Source organism: Geotrypetes seraphini, chromosome 6 (genome assembly GCF_902459505.1).
Source record: "Geotrypetes seraphini chromosome 6, aGeoSer1.1, whole genome shotgun sequence".
Classification (NCBI taxonomy): Eukaryota; Metazoa; Chordata; class Amphibia; order Gymnophiona; family Dermophiidae; genus Geotrypetes; species Geotrypetes seraphini.
The window spans coordinates 92,938,444-92,957,663 of NC_047089.1; the positions used below are offsets into that span (position 1 = coordinate 92,938,444).

General features: G+C 40.4%; 1 protein-coding gene across 1 annotated transcript in view; it reads right to left on the reverse strand.

Moving 5' to 3' along the window:
• KLHL1 (kelch like family member 1) overlaps positions 1-19,220 on the reverse strand; it is a 544,736-nt gene that overhangs the window by 261,603 nt on the left and 263,913 nt on the right. The window contains exon 4 of the mRNA XM_033949988.1: positions 10,605-10,801. Within this exon, the coding sequence (XP_033805879.1) occupies positions 10,605-10,801 (197 nt within the window). The remainder of the gene's footprint in view (positions 1-10,604; positions 10,802-19,220) is intronic.

Genomic DNA, 19,220 nt, shown 5'->3' on the forward strand with positions numbered 1-19,220 from the left:
ACCGCCTCCAGTGTTATTTTCTCCGGTATTTTCTTCAACCTGGTGTAGGTCATAAGTCCAGCTCCGGCTGATTGTTCCACCTCCCTGGGTGAAGGAGAAAGTGACGTTCCAGTATTGAAGGCACCGTCGGCAACCATTCTGATATCCACGGGGTTTCCCATCAGCTTTTCTGAATCACTTCCAGGTTGAAGTGGAGTCTCATGGTCCTCGGGGCTCAGCATGGCTTCTGCTATGCTACTGGTGAAATCTCCTATCTGCTGCTCGCCTTCACCCAGGGATTTTCCTCATGCTTAAACGGTAAGCAAAAATTCTCCAGCGTCTGTTGTATAGACACCAGGGAGGGAGCCGTGTCAGCCAGAAACAAATGTGGCTTACCTTTCCTCTTCACCATGCTGTTCTTGTTGGTGGTATCCCGACGCTGGTCAGAGCGTTCTCTCACCAAACTGCCACCGCCGCCACCTTGCTCTTCGCGATTAATTAAATGTTTTAATAAACTTGAAACATGAATAGGGTCACAAATTTGTGTTTATACATCACAGGTTCTTCAAATTTGTTCCTATTCTGGTGAAATCAAATATGAGGGGCCACTTAAAAGTTCTCAGCCCAACCAAAAAGAGAATGATGTGGAGCCATGAAACTTACAAGTTATTCCACACTTTTCTTGACAATTTTCATTTCAATGATATAAAATAAAAAGTGTCAAGAAAAGTGTGGAATAACTTGTAAGTTTCATGGCTCCACATCATTCTCTTCTTGGTTGGGCTGAGAACTTTTCAGCGGTCCCTCATAAGTACAGTATGTTTGCTTCACTTAGGAGTCAGTGCAGAAAAGGCATTAAATCTGGGTGGAGAAAAACAAGACAAGCCAGGGGAGGGGGGTAACAGAAGTCTAGAGGAAGTAGTGTTTTACTACTAGTTTTCCAGTGAACACCTATTTATTTATTTCACATTGGGGTGTTTTATCAGTGTTGTTCATTTAAAATCTATAATAACAAACCCTAATAATATTCTATTACCATTTTGAAATACAGTACTTTAAATTACTATTGTTTAATGATCATCAAAGGCTAATACATTCTACAATGTATTCTAGCTTTAAAATGTTCAGTATTAAAACTGCCACTATAGGTCATCCTGTTTTAGGGCTCCTTTTACTAAGGTGCGTTAGGGCATTAACGCGCGGAGTAGTGCACACTACAATGCCGTGCGCGCTAGACACTAATGCCAGCATTGAGCTGGCGTTAGTTCTTGGCATGTAGCGCGAGGTTGCCATGCGCGGCAATGCAGCGTGCGCTAAAAACGCTAGGGCACCTTTTACAAAGGCACGCTAGCGGGGTTAACGTGTGTGACTTTTCATCACACGCTAACCCCCGCGCTGGCCAAAAACTCCTGCCTGCTCAAGAGGAGGCGGTAGCGGCTAGCGCGTCCGGTGGTTTAGTGCGCGCTATTATGCATGTTAAACCGCTAGCGCGCTTTTGTAAAAGGAGCCCTAAGTCTTTATTTTTTTAAAATTAATTACCTGTCTGTTCATGAAAGCACTGAGCACCAAATGACTACTTTTCTTTTCAGTGCAAGTAGCTACAGATTTACTGAGGTTCCTTTTAACTGTGAAATCCATCCATCCTTCCCTTCATCTCAGCTCATGAGGATCTTGTTCTCTGTTATTATGAACTCATGAGTGGCAGCTGCTGCTATGAGAATAAACAGCACCTGAAGCAAAGTCCAACCAGATGAATTTAGATTTAGGGTTTCAAAGATGTGGCAATGTTCTTTAATATTTTTCTCTTTTTTTTTTTTTTTTCTTTTCTTTCCAAAGCATGTAATAGCTGTTTATTGAATCCTGGAGAATGAGTTTATTGACTTCTATTTTTTTGTAATCATATCCTCCATGTTTAGATCTGCCACTCTATTACAAAATTAGGATTCCTAAAGAAAATGAAATTGATTCTCTTCTTTCATAAACCTTGAAAGAAACTTTCTGAAAGCGATACAAACTATCAGGAGGCAATTTTCAAACAGTTGATTCAGAGGCATAGTCCACAACTGCTGTTATCATTTGTCTCTACATTAATCTTCAAAGAGAATATATGCTCATACTTTCATTTTCAAATGTTATGATTACAATGTACCTAAAGATTTGGCCCAGCTCAGCCCCTTAAACTTATCTAGCTGGAGCTTCTCCTTTAATGTTCGGAACCAGAGGCAGTCTTGTTCACCCTAGTATTTGAAAGGTTATTCCTATTTTGGTTTTTCTTTTAAAATGTTTGATGCTGGCCTCAGAAAACTTCCTCATTCAGTTTCCTAGTCTTCATATTTGTTTTCCCTTTTATGCAGGGTTACCCAAAGGCTCCAGAAAAAGAAGGATGGATTGAGACATCCAGGTTTTACTTCCACTGAAAGCAATGGAAGTAAAACCTGGATGTCTCAACCTGTCCTTCTTTTTCTGGAGCCATATTTTAACCCTACTTTTAAAGAGAATCTCTTTTTCTGTTTCGCTGTTATCAGTTTAGCGCATATTTCAAACTATTTATAATACCAGTCTTTGACCATTTCATTTTGGGTATGCACAGTGCCCCTTTTATCAAGCTACATAAAAGGTTTTTCGCGCGAGCTGGTGTGCAAATGCTTTGATGCTCATAGAATTCCTATGAGCATTGGACACTTACCTTGCTAGCCCGTGCTAAAAACCTCTAGTGCAATTTGATTAAAAAAAAAAAAGAGGGGGGTGGTGGTTAAATAGGGCACATGCCCCTATTCTAATATAAGGTCCCTTTTACTAATCTGCAGTAAGCATTAGTGTGTGCTTATTGCAATTTAAAATGGCTTACCATAAAATGTGCTCATGTGTCCTACAATAAGTTCAAAATTGGTGGATTTCGCTAATCATGCAAAAAAAAAAAAATTCTTTATTTTTTTTTCCCCCCAAATCTTTATTCATTTTTTAAAAATATACAATAAGTATAAATTATTTGTTGGAGGGGGTGTGTCTGGGGATGGAGAACAGATATTCCTATGCTAAACAGTTAGAGTATCCGCATTTACCAAATGATAACTGGTAAGCAAAGGGATTATCATATGAGCCCTTATTACCTACGAAATAGGTGTCAGTAAGTGCTCCTATGGTAATTTTTTATATTGGGTGCATGCTATATATATATTTATATATATCACAGCCTTACGATTCTATATATAAATATTAAATTAATTAAATGAGTTAGTGTTCAGACCCACAACCTATTAATTGTTCAAGTGAGGTAACCCGAACATAGGCATAATGTTTGTACTAATAGATTACATAAGAAAAATGATAACTATTGCTTGTAGGAGTATATAATAAAACAACCCATGATGTTTTTGATCTAACTAAAGAAATAGTGTGGATGCATAAATTGCATTAGGAAAGGCAGCCACATGAAGCTGTGCCCAAATTTTGTGTGGATACATTTTATAATGAAAAGTACACATACAGCTTTGACTGTTCAGAGCTGCATATTTCCCTGCCATTTAATTGTTGTATGGTAGTGGTGGGTTGGGATTGGGAGGGGGGGGGGCTAAAGGGAAGGTAGGGATGGGAGAGTCAGACAAGAGTAAAAAACAGAATTAGTAGATTGTTTGGGTAGACAATGCCCTGGTTCATTGTATAATTGTGCTTGTTTATTGAATTTTCTTTTCCAATAAAAAAAGATTGGACATAAAATGGGGGAGGGGAGAAGAGTCTAAGTGCCAAAAGGTACCCAAACTGAGCAAAGTGATGGTCTCCCCACATTCCCCCAGTGGTCACTGACTACCTCCCACCCACCCCAAAATCTGAATGAAACAGTACATACCTGTCTACAGAACATTCAGCATTTGCCTAGTAGAACATCACACAGGTGCCTTAAGTAGCCTAGTGAGTGGGGTAACCCAAACTGAGCAAAGTGATGGTCTCCCCACATTCCCCCAGTGGTCACTGACTACCTCCCACCCACCCCAAAATCTGAATGAAACAGTTCATACCTGTCTACAGAACATCAGCATTTGCCTAGTAGAACATCACACAGGTGCCTTAAGTAGCCTAGTGAGTGGGGTAGTGAGCCATAGAGAGGAGGACCCAGGCCCATAAGCTACTCTAACAATTACATTTATGGAAGAAAGTATGAACTCACCAAAAACCTACTATACTGCCTTATAGGTGCCACCTGTAGCCATAAGGGCTATTGGAGTGGTAGACAGATGGGTATAGTAGGTTTTGGAGGGTTCATCATAAATTATAAGGAGGTTATGGTGATATGTACACCTGGTGCCCCTTATGTGAAGTTCACAGCAGTGCCCCACTGCTCTATTGGAATGTTTGTGTGGCCAGTTCATTACAAGGCCACGTCTAAATGGTGTAAATTTGGATGTTTTGCACTTGGACATTTCTGTGGTTGAAAATGGCAAATAAAGTTGGTCGTCCTAAGGTTGAACATCCTGGCAGCCAAGATGTCTAAGTAGTCGATTGAAAAAAAAAAAAAAGGAACATCTAGTGGTTTTGCAGGTTTTGAAAATGGCCATTTCTCTGCTTCCGACTTTGGACGTCGTGTTGAAAATGTCCAAAGTCGGACTTAGATGTCCTATCGAAAATGCCCCTCCATAGGAAATAAACCACAGATGGGCTCCTTGAATCTATTAATTCTTATAATGCAAGTATTAAATATGTTTAGGGGCTCTTAGGGCTAGATTCTAATAATGGTGCTGTAAGTTAGGTGGTGTTGGATACCCTAATACCACCTAAATTGTTTTAATTGGTTCAATCAGCACAGTAATTTACTGTTCTAATTAAAAACCAATTAAAATGCTGTAAAAAAATGGAGGTTCCCTCTAAGCAGGTGCCTTATTTATTTAAAAAATGTATTACTTGCAGTCATCCAACAATTCTGAGTGAGTTTAATCCAACATATATAATTAAAACAATATCACAAACTACAAAAAGACATAAAACCAGATCATTTCATAGACTTAACAAAACAATAATATTCTTCATAACTCAGTCATTTACCAAAACAAACATACAGAACACAATAAAAGAGATTCACTTAAATAATTCCTACTGAATCATTTACCAAAACATTTCTGGAAAAGCAAAGTTTTAACCAATTTCCTGAACTAAAGTAAACTGGTAGCATTCTTTATAGCCAAATAGTAATGTATTCCACAATATTACACCCTGCACCGCTAATAAAGCATGCCGAATGCCAACCAACTTTATCTGTTTAATAGATGGAACCTGAAGACTGATCTTGTCTTCAGATCGAAAAGCGCGATGAGGATGATATATCTGCAGAAGAGAGCTAAGTAGAGTTGGACATATTTCCTTGTGGTGCCTAAGGCCACTATGGATGTGGTTAATGTCAGAAGTGACCTTTAGCCCTGTTAGGCGCCTCTTTAGATGAGATTCTTGGGGAATGTGTGGTGCAGTGGCTAAAGCTACAGCCTCATCACCCTGGTGTTGTGGGTTCAAACTCACGCTGCTCCTTGTGATCCTGGGCAAGTCACTTAATCCCTCCATTGTCCCAGGTACATTAGATAGATTGTGAGCCCAGCAGGACAGACAGGGAAAAATGCTTGAATACCTGAATAAATTAATGTAAATCATTCTGAGCTCCCTTGGGAGAACAGTATAGAAAACTGAATCTATATATATATATATATAAAATCAGAGGTATGTATGTGTGTATGTGCCGCGATCACGCAAAAACGGCTTGACCGATTTGAACGAAACTTGGTATGCAGATCCCTCACTACCTGGGGTGATATGTTCTGGGGGTCTCGCGGCCCACCTGCACACGTGGGCAGAGCTACAAACAGAAAATCAGATTTCACCCATTCATGTCAATGGAAAATATGTAAAAAGCTGCCATTAAGAACATAAGAACATAAGCAGTGCCTCCGCCGGGTCAGACCATAGGTCCATCCTGCCCAGCAGTCCGCTCCTGCGGCGGCCCAAATAGGTCACGACCTGTCTGAATCACCAGAAGGGGCTCCCTTGCCACCTTGGTTTCTCATTGAAGTCCTATCTTCCCATCGTAGTCCTAACCCTCCTGTCTTGCACATGCACGACCTGTTGGGTTTCTATACTTATTACCTGGTTAGCTTTCTATACCTGTGTTACATCCCAGCACCTCTCTCAGTATCCCACGATCCCTTTATCCCTCAGGAATCCGTCCAATCCCTGTTTGAATCCCTGTACCGTACTCTGCCTGATCACTTCCTCCGGTAGCGCATTCCAAGTGTCCACGACCCTTTGGGTGAAAAAAAACTTCCTTGCATTTGTTTTGAACCTATCTCCTTTCAGTTTCTCTGAATGCCCCCTCGTACTTGTTGTCCCCTTCAGTCTGAAGAATCTGTCCCTATCCACCCTCTCTATGCCCCTCATGATCTTGAAGGTCTCTATCATATCTCCCCTGAGCCTCCTTTTTTCCAGAGAGAAGAGCCCCAGCCTATCCAACCTCTCGGCGTATGGGCAGTGTTCCAGCTCTTTTACCAGTTTCGTTGCTCTCCTTTGGACTCTCTCAAGTACCGCCATGTCCTTCTTGAGGTGTGGCGACCAATACTGAACGCAGTATTCCAGATGTGGACGCACCATCGCTCGATACAATGGCATGATGACTTCCTGCGTCCTGATTGTTATGCCCCTCTTTATGATGCCCAGCATCCTGTTGGCTTTTTTCGAGGCTGCTGCGCACTGTGCAGATGGCTTCAGTGATGCATCCACCAGCACACCCAAATCTCTCTCAAGTCTGCTGTCTCCCAACAATGCCCCCCCCCCCAATTTGTAGTTGAACAACAGGTTCTTTTTCCCTATATGCATGACCTTGCATTTGTCCACGTTAAAGCGCATTTGCCATTTGTTTGCCCAGTCTTCCAGCTTGTCCAGGTCCCTTTGCAGGTCCTCACACTCCTCCCTGGACCTAACTCTACCGCACAGTTTGGTATCGGAATTCTCACAGTAATTCAAAAACGGCTTGACCGATTTGAACGAAACTTGGTATGCAGATCCCACACTACCTGGGGTGATATGTTCTGTGGGTCTCGCGGCCCACAACTCTATGTTGCTTGCTCAAGGGTGGGTTCACCCAAGAATTTATATGTTCTTGCTCCAGGAGGTGAAACTAAAATTGTTGTTTATAATCACGTTTTGCGTTAGTTGTATTATATTCATTTTGTCAAATATTTCACATTATAATTTGAATATTGTACTTTTTATTAAGCTGTAAAAAAATAATTTCATTCACCACTATAAAGTATCTTTATTTGAATCCATTTACAGTGTTATTGCTATAATTAAATACCCGTGCAACGCCAGGGCATCAGCTAGTAAATAAATAAAGGTAGGCACCTGAAATATAGGCCTTTAAAACCCTGGTCTACATTTCTGGCACCTAACTTTCACATAGCCATGATTCTGAAAATGGCACCGTGTTTGAAGGTGCTGCCTGATAATGGTGTCATAGCAGAATCCAGCCCTTAATGCTCCTAAATACAAAATCTAAGCAGGAATATCATATTGTTGCATATTACATTACATTACATTAGTGATTTCTATTCCGCCAATACCTTGCTGTTCAAGGCGGATTACATCCAAACTAAAACAAAATTACATTCAAAATTTGAAGGAATAGAATAAGCGATGACATAGAATTTTTAAGGTAATATATATTGGGTAAAGAGTTACCAAAGGGAAGTGGAGGTCTTTAAGAGATATTCATTAAATTGTCTGCTTTTCTTGAGTAATTTATGTATAACTCATAATTATATTATACTATATGCAGTAATTGCCAATGTTAAAGGAAATTTAATAGTAATGCTCATACATGCTGCACAGGAATATGTGTTTATAGGAGAAATGTACATTCATCCTAAGGTTTCCCCACTTCCCAACATACCTGATAGCATTACTTATAAAATAATTAAGAATACCATTTTTTAAAAACAATATGTTCTTAAAAAGTTACACATTTTCAATCTGGCCCCTAAGTTTACTTCTGGGCTTTACTGTATATGTATGAGGTTTTTTTAAAAAAAAAATTATTTGGTAGCTGTGCAGGTTTGGAAGCCTAGAAGCTCTCAAACAACAGCAATCCCAAGAGAGTCACGAAAACATTGTACAAATGCCATAATCTCTGGTCCCAGTCCACCTCTCTATCTGGCTTGATCTGGGATAACAGTGCTGCAGACAGAGATATGAATTCATTAGAACAGAGTTGCATTAAAGCAACTCAGAGTACAAGCGTTGAGAAAGAGGCCCAAATCTTGGAGCCCTGGGAGATAAAAATCAGTAAGAAAGTAGAGCAACGAAGAGAGTTGTGAAAGGGCTGAGGCAGCTAAAGAGAAGCAGGAATTGAAAATAAAGTGGCACATCTTTAGTTATCCAAGTCAGTGGGGCCATCAGATCTCCACACACATTTCATAACATTGATATGATGCTGGGGCCTGTGAGAAAATACCTCTGGTGATGGTTTAAAATATCATAACAGAAGAATGGCAATATCCATTATTTTATGGTTGACTTAATAAATATATTGGAAGTAGGGAAATATTTCTGTGCACACCTTCACAAAATTTCACCAAAGACTTTAGTACATAGGATGATTGACTATATTCATTCTGCACCAGGACTAGCTCACCACACATACTAACTAACCCCCTCCTTTACTAATGCGTAGTGCGGGTTTTAGCACAGGCTGTGGTGGTAACTGCTCCAATGCTCATAGAATTCCTATGAGCGTCAGAGCACTTACCGCCGCTGGCGGCAGTAAAACCCGCATTACACGTTAGTAAAGGAGGGGGTAAATCAGTTCCAAATGCCTTGTTTAATTGAACAAGAACAATTTGCCTTGAGTTTAGTCTCCCATCTGTATATCCCAATGCACTCTGTACCACCCATCCAGCCCCACCTAATATCGGCATTTGACCCCTCTGCTATAGGATAAGCTGTATTATGGAAAAGCATTAGCTTTAGTTTAGTTTATTTCTAGTCTGCCTTTATCCAAGGTGGATCACAAAACAAACATACATATTAAATAAACAAATAAAAAAAAAAGTCTACTGCCCCATCAGATCCAACATATTACCAAATGACATAATTCAGTTTTTTTACAACCATTTGCACTGCCACAGTATCATTGGATGGCCTATTTCATAATCCCCTTTTACAAAAATGTAGAGCAGTTTTTAGCACTGGCTGTGGCGGTAACAGCTCCTATGCTCATAGAAATTCTATGAGAGTCAGAGCTGTTACCGCCGCGGCCTGTGCTTAAAGTCACGCTACACTTTGTAAAAGGGAGGGAATACAAAAGAAATGTTTCTTTAATAGTTCTTAAACTCTTGTAAGATTTCCAATGCCGCAACTTCAAAAGCAACCTGTTCCACTCCATGGGGCTTGCACACGAGAACACATTTTTCCTTGTACTCTCATAATGCAAGCCTCTCAGAGTGTCATATCTATATTATTTGAATGTTCTGATTTGTGCTTATTACCGTGTTTTCCTGAAAATAAGACAGTGTCTTATATTAATTTGGGGTCCAAAAAATGCATTAGGGCTTATTTTTGAGAGATGTCTTATTTTTTTTCATGAACAACAATCATGTCTCCCATCCTCTCCTCTACCCCAATTCTTCCTCTTTCCTTTATTCCCCCCCCCCCCTTGGGTAGCATCTTTCTATCCCTCCCAACCTCTTGTGCAGCAGAACCCCACCGACCCTCCCACTGTGAGACTGACAATACTGTACCTCCGAGGTCTCCAAAAACAGTCATCAGTGACATAAGGTCCCGGCATGGAAGGCAGCAAGCCTGTTCAGAGCGCTGCCGCCGCTTTAGGAGGTAGTGGAGTGGAGGTATGTCAGGTCTCATCTAGGGTGGAGGTTGCTGAATCGACAAGTCCAATTTTTTCAGTGAATCAGGATGGAGTCGGGAACATTTGGGGAGTGGGGGGTCGATCTTAACTAGGGCTTATTTTTGGGGTAGGGCTTATATTAGGAGCATCTTTAAAAATCATGCTAGGACTTATATTTGGGATAGGTCTTATTTTTGGGGAAACATGGTAGATGCTTCATAAGTATTATGTCTTCCTTTTAGTATGTATTATATCTCTCATTTGAATTTCAGTGCTGTTAATATTTTGACACTGTTTCATGGTAATCCTATTAATAAGTTTCAATTTACTAATTTTACCTCATTCATTGTATTTATGTTTATATTTGGTCTTTTTACTACTATTAACCAAGTTGTAAGTTTTGTGTTTAATTATACCTGCTGTACACCACCTTTGGTGAATCTCTTCATAAATAAATCTCTAATCAATCAATCAATAAATACATTCATATATTTCATTTACCATGCAATATAGAAAAAATTCAAAACTGTGTGTAAAATGTTTCTCACACTCTGGGCTCCTTTTACAAAGCTGCGATAGCGGTTTTAGCGTGCGCTAGATGCTAATGCCAGCATTGAGCTGGTGTTAGTTCTAGCCACGTAGCGTGGTTTAGCACACGCAAAAATGCTGCATGCGCTAAAAACTCTATTGCAGCTTAGTAAAAGGAGCCCTCTGTATATTTAAAGGTAAAAATGCAATAAAGTTCCCTTACCATGGTGTAGCTGTGAGCCACTTTCATAAGCTCAATACATCCCTGAGCATCGGCAAATGATCGAATTCCCAAACAGTTGGATGGGTGTAAAAGTTTCATTAGAAAATGGCAGCACACCTCTACTACTTGTGGAAGCTGAAGGAGACAAGCCGCTGCAAGCAAGTTTTCAATGGTGTCTTCCTTTAATTCCAAGCAACCTTCAAAAAATAAAGATGACACGACTCTTAATCTCAAATGGTTTCATGCTGTCATCTTTTATGTCTCTGCGCATAAGTAGTAAAGGCATATTTATTACTCTTTCCCTTTATATGCCGAGACAAGAAACCAAATCCTTTACACATCCGCATCTTTAAATGTAGTTTATATCATTCAGTACAAAAAATATGAAGAATGCTATGTTGGAGAGACAAGCCAGATTCTAAAAGCAAGAATCAATCTACACAGATATATTAAACATTACAATGTCAACCAGGATGTCACCTCTGTGGGACAGCACTTCATAATAGCAGAATACTGGATCAATGATTTTACAGTGAGAATACTAAAAGGAAACTTTAAGACAATCCAGGAATGTAAAATCATTGAAATCAAAAGAATAAAGTATTTTGACTCCTACCACACAGGACTTAATAAAGATATTTATTCATCCATTCATTTTTTTTTCTATCCCATTGTCCTACCTTGACACATACTAGGGGATCTAATATTAATATATATATATAATATACTGCTTTGTCACGCTCTTAACATCCATCCAACTCTCCCTGTCTCTCATCCACTTTCTCCCTGTTTCACACCTTATCCACCCCTTCCTTTTTCCTATGAGACTGTCATTGGAATGCTTTTACTTTTCCCTTATATATTCTGATATTTGTTAACATTTGCAATTTTTTAATCTGAAGAAGGGTTACCTTTGAAAACTAATCAAGGTCCACTCTCCCTGTCTGATCATTACCCAATTTGGGTCGATTTGCTTAGGACTGATGGTTCCCCAGTGATGGACAGTTGGAAGTTTCCTTCCTATTTGGCTAAAAACCCAGATTTCATTCAATATATAACTAAAAAGTGGGAGGACTATGAGTCTTATAACTCTTCCCATAAAGATACCTTTTTACTATTCTGGGAAGCGGCGAAAGCAGTACTCTGGGGAGAGATAATTTCCTACATGGTGGCCCAGAGGGTATCACAGAGGTAGGCGACTCAAACACATATATATTACTCATCCTTCCCCTCAATCGAGGGAGGCCTGGGTGGCAGCTCAGGCATCCTTGAACACTCTACTTCATGAGCGTACCCAAAAGTATCTTTATTACACTAGATTTCATTATTATAAATATGGCAATAAGCCGGGGTGCCTTTTAGCGACGTTGACAAAACCTAAGAGGCCTAACCGTTATATTCCTCGGCTCTGGCTTCCTTCTGGGGAGGTGGTGACTACTATGCCAGAGATAGTAGAGGGTTTTTTCCAATATTATAGAGAATTTTATTCTTTGAGAGAGAGCTCTGAGGGCCCGGATGTAAGTGATTATTTGGCGGATGCAGGGATCCCTTGCCTGTCATCTCCTGCCTGCCAACAATTAAATCGGCCCATCCAGGTGAAGGAGATCCAAGTAGCGGTAACTCAACTCAAAAATTGTACTTCCCCGGGTCCTGATAGATTTTCCCCAGAGTTTTATAAGATTCTGTTTCCGTCCTTATGTGGTCCCTCAGAGGCCTACTTTTCTGCGGCCCTTGCATCTGGTGGATTTCCTCCTGGAGCAAATCATGCTTACATTACTTTAACACCTAAACCAGGAAAGCCTGACCTAGACATTGAGTCTTATCGCCCTATCTCATTGATAAATGTTCATATTAAGATTCTAGATAAGATCTTGGCCAACCAGTTAGCGCTCTTATTGCCTGCATTGATTGTCCCTGAGCAGGTGGGTTTCGTGAAACATCACCATTCTGTTTTAAATGTTTGTCGGCTGCTCACTGCTGTGCAGCGTACTCAGGATGCTGCTCTTAAGGGGGACTTGGTTGGCCTAGATGCTGCTAAGGCCTTTGACAGGTCAACTGGCATTATCTTTTTCGGGTGCTCCAATCCATGGGCATCTCCAGCTGGTATCTAGATATGGTTCGGTTGCTGTATACGAATCCTACAGCCTGTGTCCTGGTCAATGGCAGTTGCACATCCTCCTTTACGATTGCGAGGGGCACCAAACAGGGGAGTCCTTTATTGCCCCTTCTGTTTCTCCTTTCCCTGGATCCCTTTTTTGCGTACTCTGCAGAGGGCGATTCACAATTGCGGGTATTGGCATTTGCGGATGACCTCCTGTTGACCCTTGGGAATCCACAGAGATCCGTCCCTTGAGCTCTGGAGCTTCTAGATGAGTTTAGTATGTACTCCGGTCTGGTGTTAAATAAACAGAAATCATTGATGTTTGCTTTATCTCCAGATGTACAAAGTACCTGGCAGGGTCCTTTTCTTCTGATCTGGGCCCAGGGACAGTTGAAATATCTGGCATTCAGGTTTCTCCGAATCTTTCTCAGCTTTATCATTTGAACATTGTCCCTTTACTGACCGCCACCAAACAAAAACTGCAGAACTGACACGTTTATCCTCTTTCTCTCATGGGGAAGATTGCACTGTATAATATGGTTTTGGTACCACAGTGGCTTTATGTCTTTTAGATGTTACCACTACTCCTTTCTACTAAACATGATAAGGAGTTGAGTACATGTCTTTGTCGTTATTTGTGGAATGGGAAGAAGGCAAGATTATCCCTGCCTGCTTTGGAAAGACTTAGGGACCAGGGTGGACTGGGACTGCGCAGCTTGAAGATGTTGTCCCTGGCCTGTCAGATGAGACATCTTAACGACTGGTTTCGGGGAACGGGTCATTTTTCTGCTACAAGCCAAGAATTGTTTCTCTGTGGACCATATCATTTCAGCTACTTACTTCATATGAAGTGTTTGCCTTCAAGGACATCCTCTGCTAGAGATTTATTTTTGATGCCATTGTGTCGAATCTGGAAGACTTTGTGCCAAAGGATGCATATCCCATACAATGTGACCCCTTATTTACCATTACAGGGAAATGGAGACTTTGTTCCAGGGGTGCCCCCGGTGGTGGCAGCAGTGTGGAAGGCTGCTTCTTCTCAATACATTTTTCAACTTGTCCATTCTAACAGAACTTTATGCTCTTTGGTAGACCTCATTAGGGAGCATGGCTGGACAGCTCAACATTGGCTCCCTTACGCTCAGCTTTCTTACTATGCTCTTCCTTGCCACAAGACTGTCTTACGGATAGATGAATGGAAACTTTCTGAAGCTTTATGTTTGTCAGCCCAGACGTTGATTCCTTTACGATATCATTATCGTCACCTGCAGGAATCTTTAGGTGATATGCATTACACTCATTATGCGAATCAATGGACTTTGGACTTACCTTGCGAGGTTATGGATCAAATGATACAGAGAGGACTTCGTCGAGTGGCAAAATTGACCTCTAGAGTGACTTTGATAGAATTGAATTACAAATTCCTGTTACGCCTCTACAGGTCTCCGGCGTACTTGTTTCAAGCTTCCCTCTGTGCTTCTGCTGCTTGCCTTAAGTGTAATCATTCTCCTGCTACTTTTGGACACCAGTTTTGGACATGTGTATGGATACAAACCTTTTGGCAGCAGGTTCATCAGCACATTATGGTCATGTGGAACCACATCTATGTTTTTGGTCCACTCAGTTTGTTCACTGTAGATTTTTTGCCGAGACCTTCTCCGAAGGGTTTCAGGGGCTTTTTGGAAAGAGCAATTTTACTGGGCAAGAAGGTGATTCTTCATTGCTGGATATCTTCTGATTCTCCGACTTTGATGAACTCTGATGATAGAATTGGCATCCATGGAACGCCTTTGAGTACCTTCTCTGGATACACTGCAGGGGCGTGCGTTTTATTTTTGTTGGGAACATTTTTGGACCACTCTGATGCCCAGAGCCCGCAGTCACTTGTTGAATGTTTACCTTTTTCTGTTAGTGACACACTGGAATGAGGATTGTGGATTGACCTTGGTTGGTTTTGTGTGATTTTTGGGAGGGGGGGGGGGTGGATGGGTGGGTGGGTTTCAGCATATCATGGTGAAATGTGATAAGAATATTGGTACTCATTTCTGTGCTTTGTACACTGTGGTATTCTGTATTTGTTTTATTCTTTTTGAAACTTAATAAAATATATTATTAAAAAACAAACAAATAAACTAATTAAAAATAAATTAAGTTACTCCAATAAAAAAAGGTATCACCTTGAATGGGTTAAAAAAATTATTTCTATATATTACCAGTTTAGAAAAAAAATTGCTATGCTATTAAGAACATAATAATTTCAATACTGGGCCAAACCAAAAGTCCATCAAGTCCAGTATCTTTTTTTCCAACAGTGGCCAACCCAGCAGCTATCCTAGTTAAGTGCTGGATAATCCCTAGTGGTAGTCTCCAGTACTGAAGAGTCAGATTGCCAATTAATGAGCATGAGTGATTTATTTGGCATTCTATTTTTTAATGTATTGTTTTTAGGCATTATGTATGTGGATATACTGTAAGCCGCCTAGGAACTAAATGATGTAGAAATTTTTTAAATAAAATAAATAAATAGATCCCAAGTAGTAAAACTGATTTATCCTAGGAATAAGCAGTGGATTTCCCCAAGCCATTTCAATAATGGCCTATGGACTTCTATTTTAGGAAACTATCCAAGCATTTTTTTAAACCCTGCTAAGTTAACTGATTTCACCACATTTTCTGGCAATGAATTCCAGAGTTTGTTTACATGTTGAGTGAAGAAATATTTTCTCCTTTTTGTTATAAATCTACTATTTAGTAGTTTCATTGCATACCCCCTTGTCCTAGTATTTTTGGAAAGAGTAAACAAGTAATTCACATCTACCCTTTATAGACCTCTATCATATCACCCCTGAGCTGTCTCTTCTCCAAGATGAAGAGCCCTGGAGGGGATAGTAAAAAAATACATCTAAATCCGTTATAGGTCTAAGTCGCTAGTCGTCCAAAGTCAGCAGTGCCTAAAGTTCATTCTCGAAAAATACATCCAAAATATATTTTTTTTTTCCGAGAATTGTCTAATTATACATCCAGCTGTTTGATTGTCCAGACCACTATGTCGTCTATTTTTATACTCAATTCTCGTCCAAAAATTTGACCAAGTCAAAAACACCTAGAACTAGACTTTTGGATGTGGGAGGGGCCTGGACACCCAGACTTGGCAACACAGTAGTGGGGCATCTTACAGGGCACTGCTGCAAACTTCACAAAAGGGTTCCACATAAACATCTCACCAGATCTCTCTTATAGGGCATGATGAGCCACCCAAAACCTACTAGACCCACCTATCTGCAACCCCAATAGCCCCAGACTACTTAAACCACCTCTGTGCTGCTCTACTTGGTTTTCTTATGCAAGGTGCTGATGTTCTGGAGGCAGATATGTACATTTTTATTCCAATTTTTAGGGTGTTGTGGGAGGGATCAGTGATGACTGGGGGAGTGTGTAGGGGTCTGTACTTTGTGTCTGCAGTGGTTATCTGGTCACTTTGGATACCTTCAGGGCACTTAGACCTGTTTTTATATCACCTAAGTCACAACATACAAGTTCCCTCCTGGCAGCCTCGTTAAACTTTTGGTTATACTTGCAGCACAACTAAGTCTATGTCAGCCCATGTCCCGTCCAAATCCCGCCCTGACCACTCCTCCTTTGGGCGTGCAGCAGTACTGAAAAGGCCTAAGTTGTTTTAGGTACGTCTAAAACCCATTCTGATTATCGGCACTCGGACAACTTGTCTTCTTGATCGTCCAAGTGCTGATTTAGACAGGATTTTAGACATATTTACATTTTGATTATGAGCCCCCTAGTTATTTTAGCCTTTCCTCATAGGGAAGTTGCCCCATCCCTTTCATCATTTTTTTGTCCTGTTCCTTTTCTAATTCCTTTATATCTTTTTTGAGATACGGAGACCATAATTGCACATAGTATTCAAGGTTCATCAGTACCATAGAGTGATATAAGGGCTTATAACATTTTCATCTTTGTTTTCCATTCCTTTCCTGACCATTCCTAACATTCTATTTGCTTTCTTAGTTGCCGCCGCACATTGAGGGTTTCAATGTATCCTCAACCATGACACCTAGATCCTTTTACTGGGCAGTGACTCCTAACATGGAACCCTGCATCATGTAGTTATAGTTTGGGTTCCTCTTTCCCACATGCATCACTTTGTACTTGCTCATATTAAACATCATCTGCCATTCTCCCAGTCACCCAAAGTCCTCTTGCAATTTTTCACAATCTTCTTGCAATTTAACAACTTTGAACAATTGTGTCATCAGCAAATTTAATTATCTCACTAGTTATTCCCATCTCTAGATCATTGATAAAAATGTTAAAAAGCAGCAGACCCAGCACAGACTCCTGGGGAATCCCACTATTTACTCTTCTGCATTGAGAATACTGACCATTTAAACCAATGAGAGAAACAAAATTAGAGGAGAGATATCAGGGTGTAAGTTTTTAATGGTTAAAACACAAACACAATAACTATAAGTAGACCCCAGTTTTAAAGCTGAAGATAAGAAGACTTGAAATATTCAACTAGTTGAATTTTTGAAGGTCATTACAGCAACAGACTTTGGGTGTGCTGAGGACATGTAATAAAATGTGAAATCACTTTGCAAAAGCACATTTCATGGTAGAAAGGCAAGGCAGAATCAAGCAAAGGAGCTTATTAATGTTTAAAAGTGTAAAAATAAGCACAGCCTGTTTTCATAGAAAAAAAATAATTGCAGCTCAAGAGCTATAGTTAGCTATTTTTCCAAAGACTTGGAAAAAAGGAACATTGTTTTTTTTGTTTTTTGTTGGGGGTTTTTCACATTAGCAAGAAAAAATTAAAGGGTCCACCAGCGGAAATTGAAGATCCTCTTGGACATCAGCTCCTGAGAAGAACTTGAACTCTTGACCAGATTAAAATGTTTTTTAAAAGCCCCTAAAACTCCATCCTGCCCCTTCCATGTCAGACTGGCCATACAGGTCTACCTCCCTCCTCCTCCCATAGCCCTCCCTAACCACTCCAAGGGGTCCTGGGGTTGGCGATAGATGTAAGGAGCAATCTCCACTTGTTCCAGCCCCACCAGCAACTATCCTAATCAAAAGTGCTGACTAATCCCTAGTGATAGTCTCCAATACTGCTGTTAAGAGTCAGATTGCCAATTAATGAGCATGAATAATTTATTTGGTATTCTGGCTCCTAGCAATAGTACTGGAGATAACCACAAAGGGTCAGCTGATCCCATTTTATCTAGGACAGCCAGTAAGGCAGGTATGAGTGTGGATCACACTTGCCTCCATTGCTCCTTGGGATGAGTCAGGATACTGGGGATGGGGTGGGGGAAGGGAAGGGAAGGCTGGGCTTGAAAGGTGCATGGTGGGATTTAGAGGAGAGGTTTTACCTTTTAGTTCCACACCAGGGCTAGAGAAGTAGGGTTTGAGGTCCACTGGGCCATCAGAGAGTTAAGATTCCCTTAGGGAACTGTATCCAGGGGGACATTCTGTTTTGAATAGTGGGCACTTTATTTTCCCCTGCACCACTATCATGTAGTAGGGCAAATTTACTTTTTAATCTCACATGTTGCCATAAACCAGAACATGTGAAGTTGCTGGTTGTGCAAAATTTAGCTAAGGATGTAAATGAGCCAAGAGCTCATTTACATCTCTGTTAAATTGTATATAAATTGAATGCTTTCATAGGTTAATATTCATGTAGTTGGAAGAAGAGGGTTTGGAGGTCTGATTAAAGATATAGGGAGAAGGAACTGATGTTGAGTTGCCTGGGTGATTTCATGTGTGCACAACTACCCAAACTGCAGAAATCCAGTGTGGTGACTAGGGGATATTTTGATCTTCGCCTCCTATCTGTTACTGTTCTAATATATTACTGTGTAATGTGATGACATGGGCACAGATTTAGAAAGTTTTTGTTCTAGTTATGTGTCAATAACAAATAACTTCAACCAGAACAGCTCTTCCACAGGGGAGGAGGGGAGGGGGGAAGAAAAATCTTTGGTTGGTCCAGTCCTGTTCCAGCATCTTGCTTTTAACTCACCTTTAAGCATGCCATTCTATTTTTAGACTTAGGGGGAATTCAGCAGTGGTTTTATAGCCTTAACACACCTTAATTCACGTTAAGGGAATTATCATGCACTAAGGCCCAGATTCTATAAATGGCACTTAAGTGGTTAGATCAGCAGACCTAGCTTAAACGGTGTGGTAATTGAAAATGTCATTAAAAGCCAATTAAAAAAACAAACAAACCCCAAAACAATTAATTTAAGTTCCATGTGGAACTTGACAAGGTGCCTAGTGGTGCCTACTAGCATCTATTTGAAAAGTGGGCATGGTTAGGGGGTGGAGAATGGATGTTGAATGGCCTAACATTATGATGCATAAGCTAAGTTAGAAGCTACTAGGTGCGATTCTTTAAGATGCCTATTGTTTGATTGACAACTGTGCTGAACAGTTCCATTTATAGAATCGGGGCCTAAATGCTAAAAGCCCATAGGTATATAATGGGATTTTAT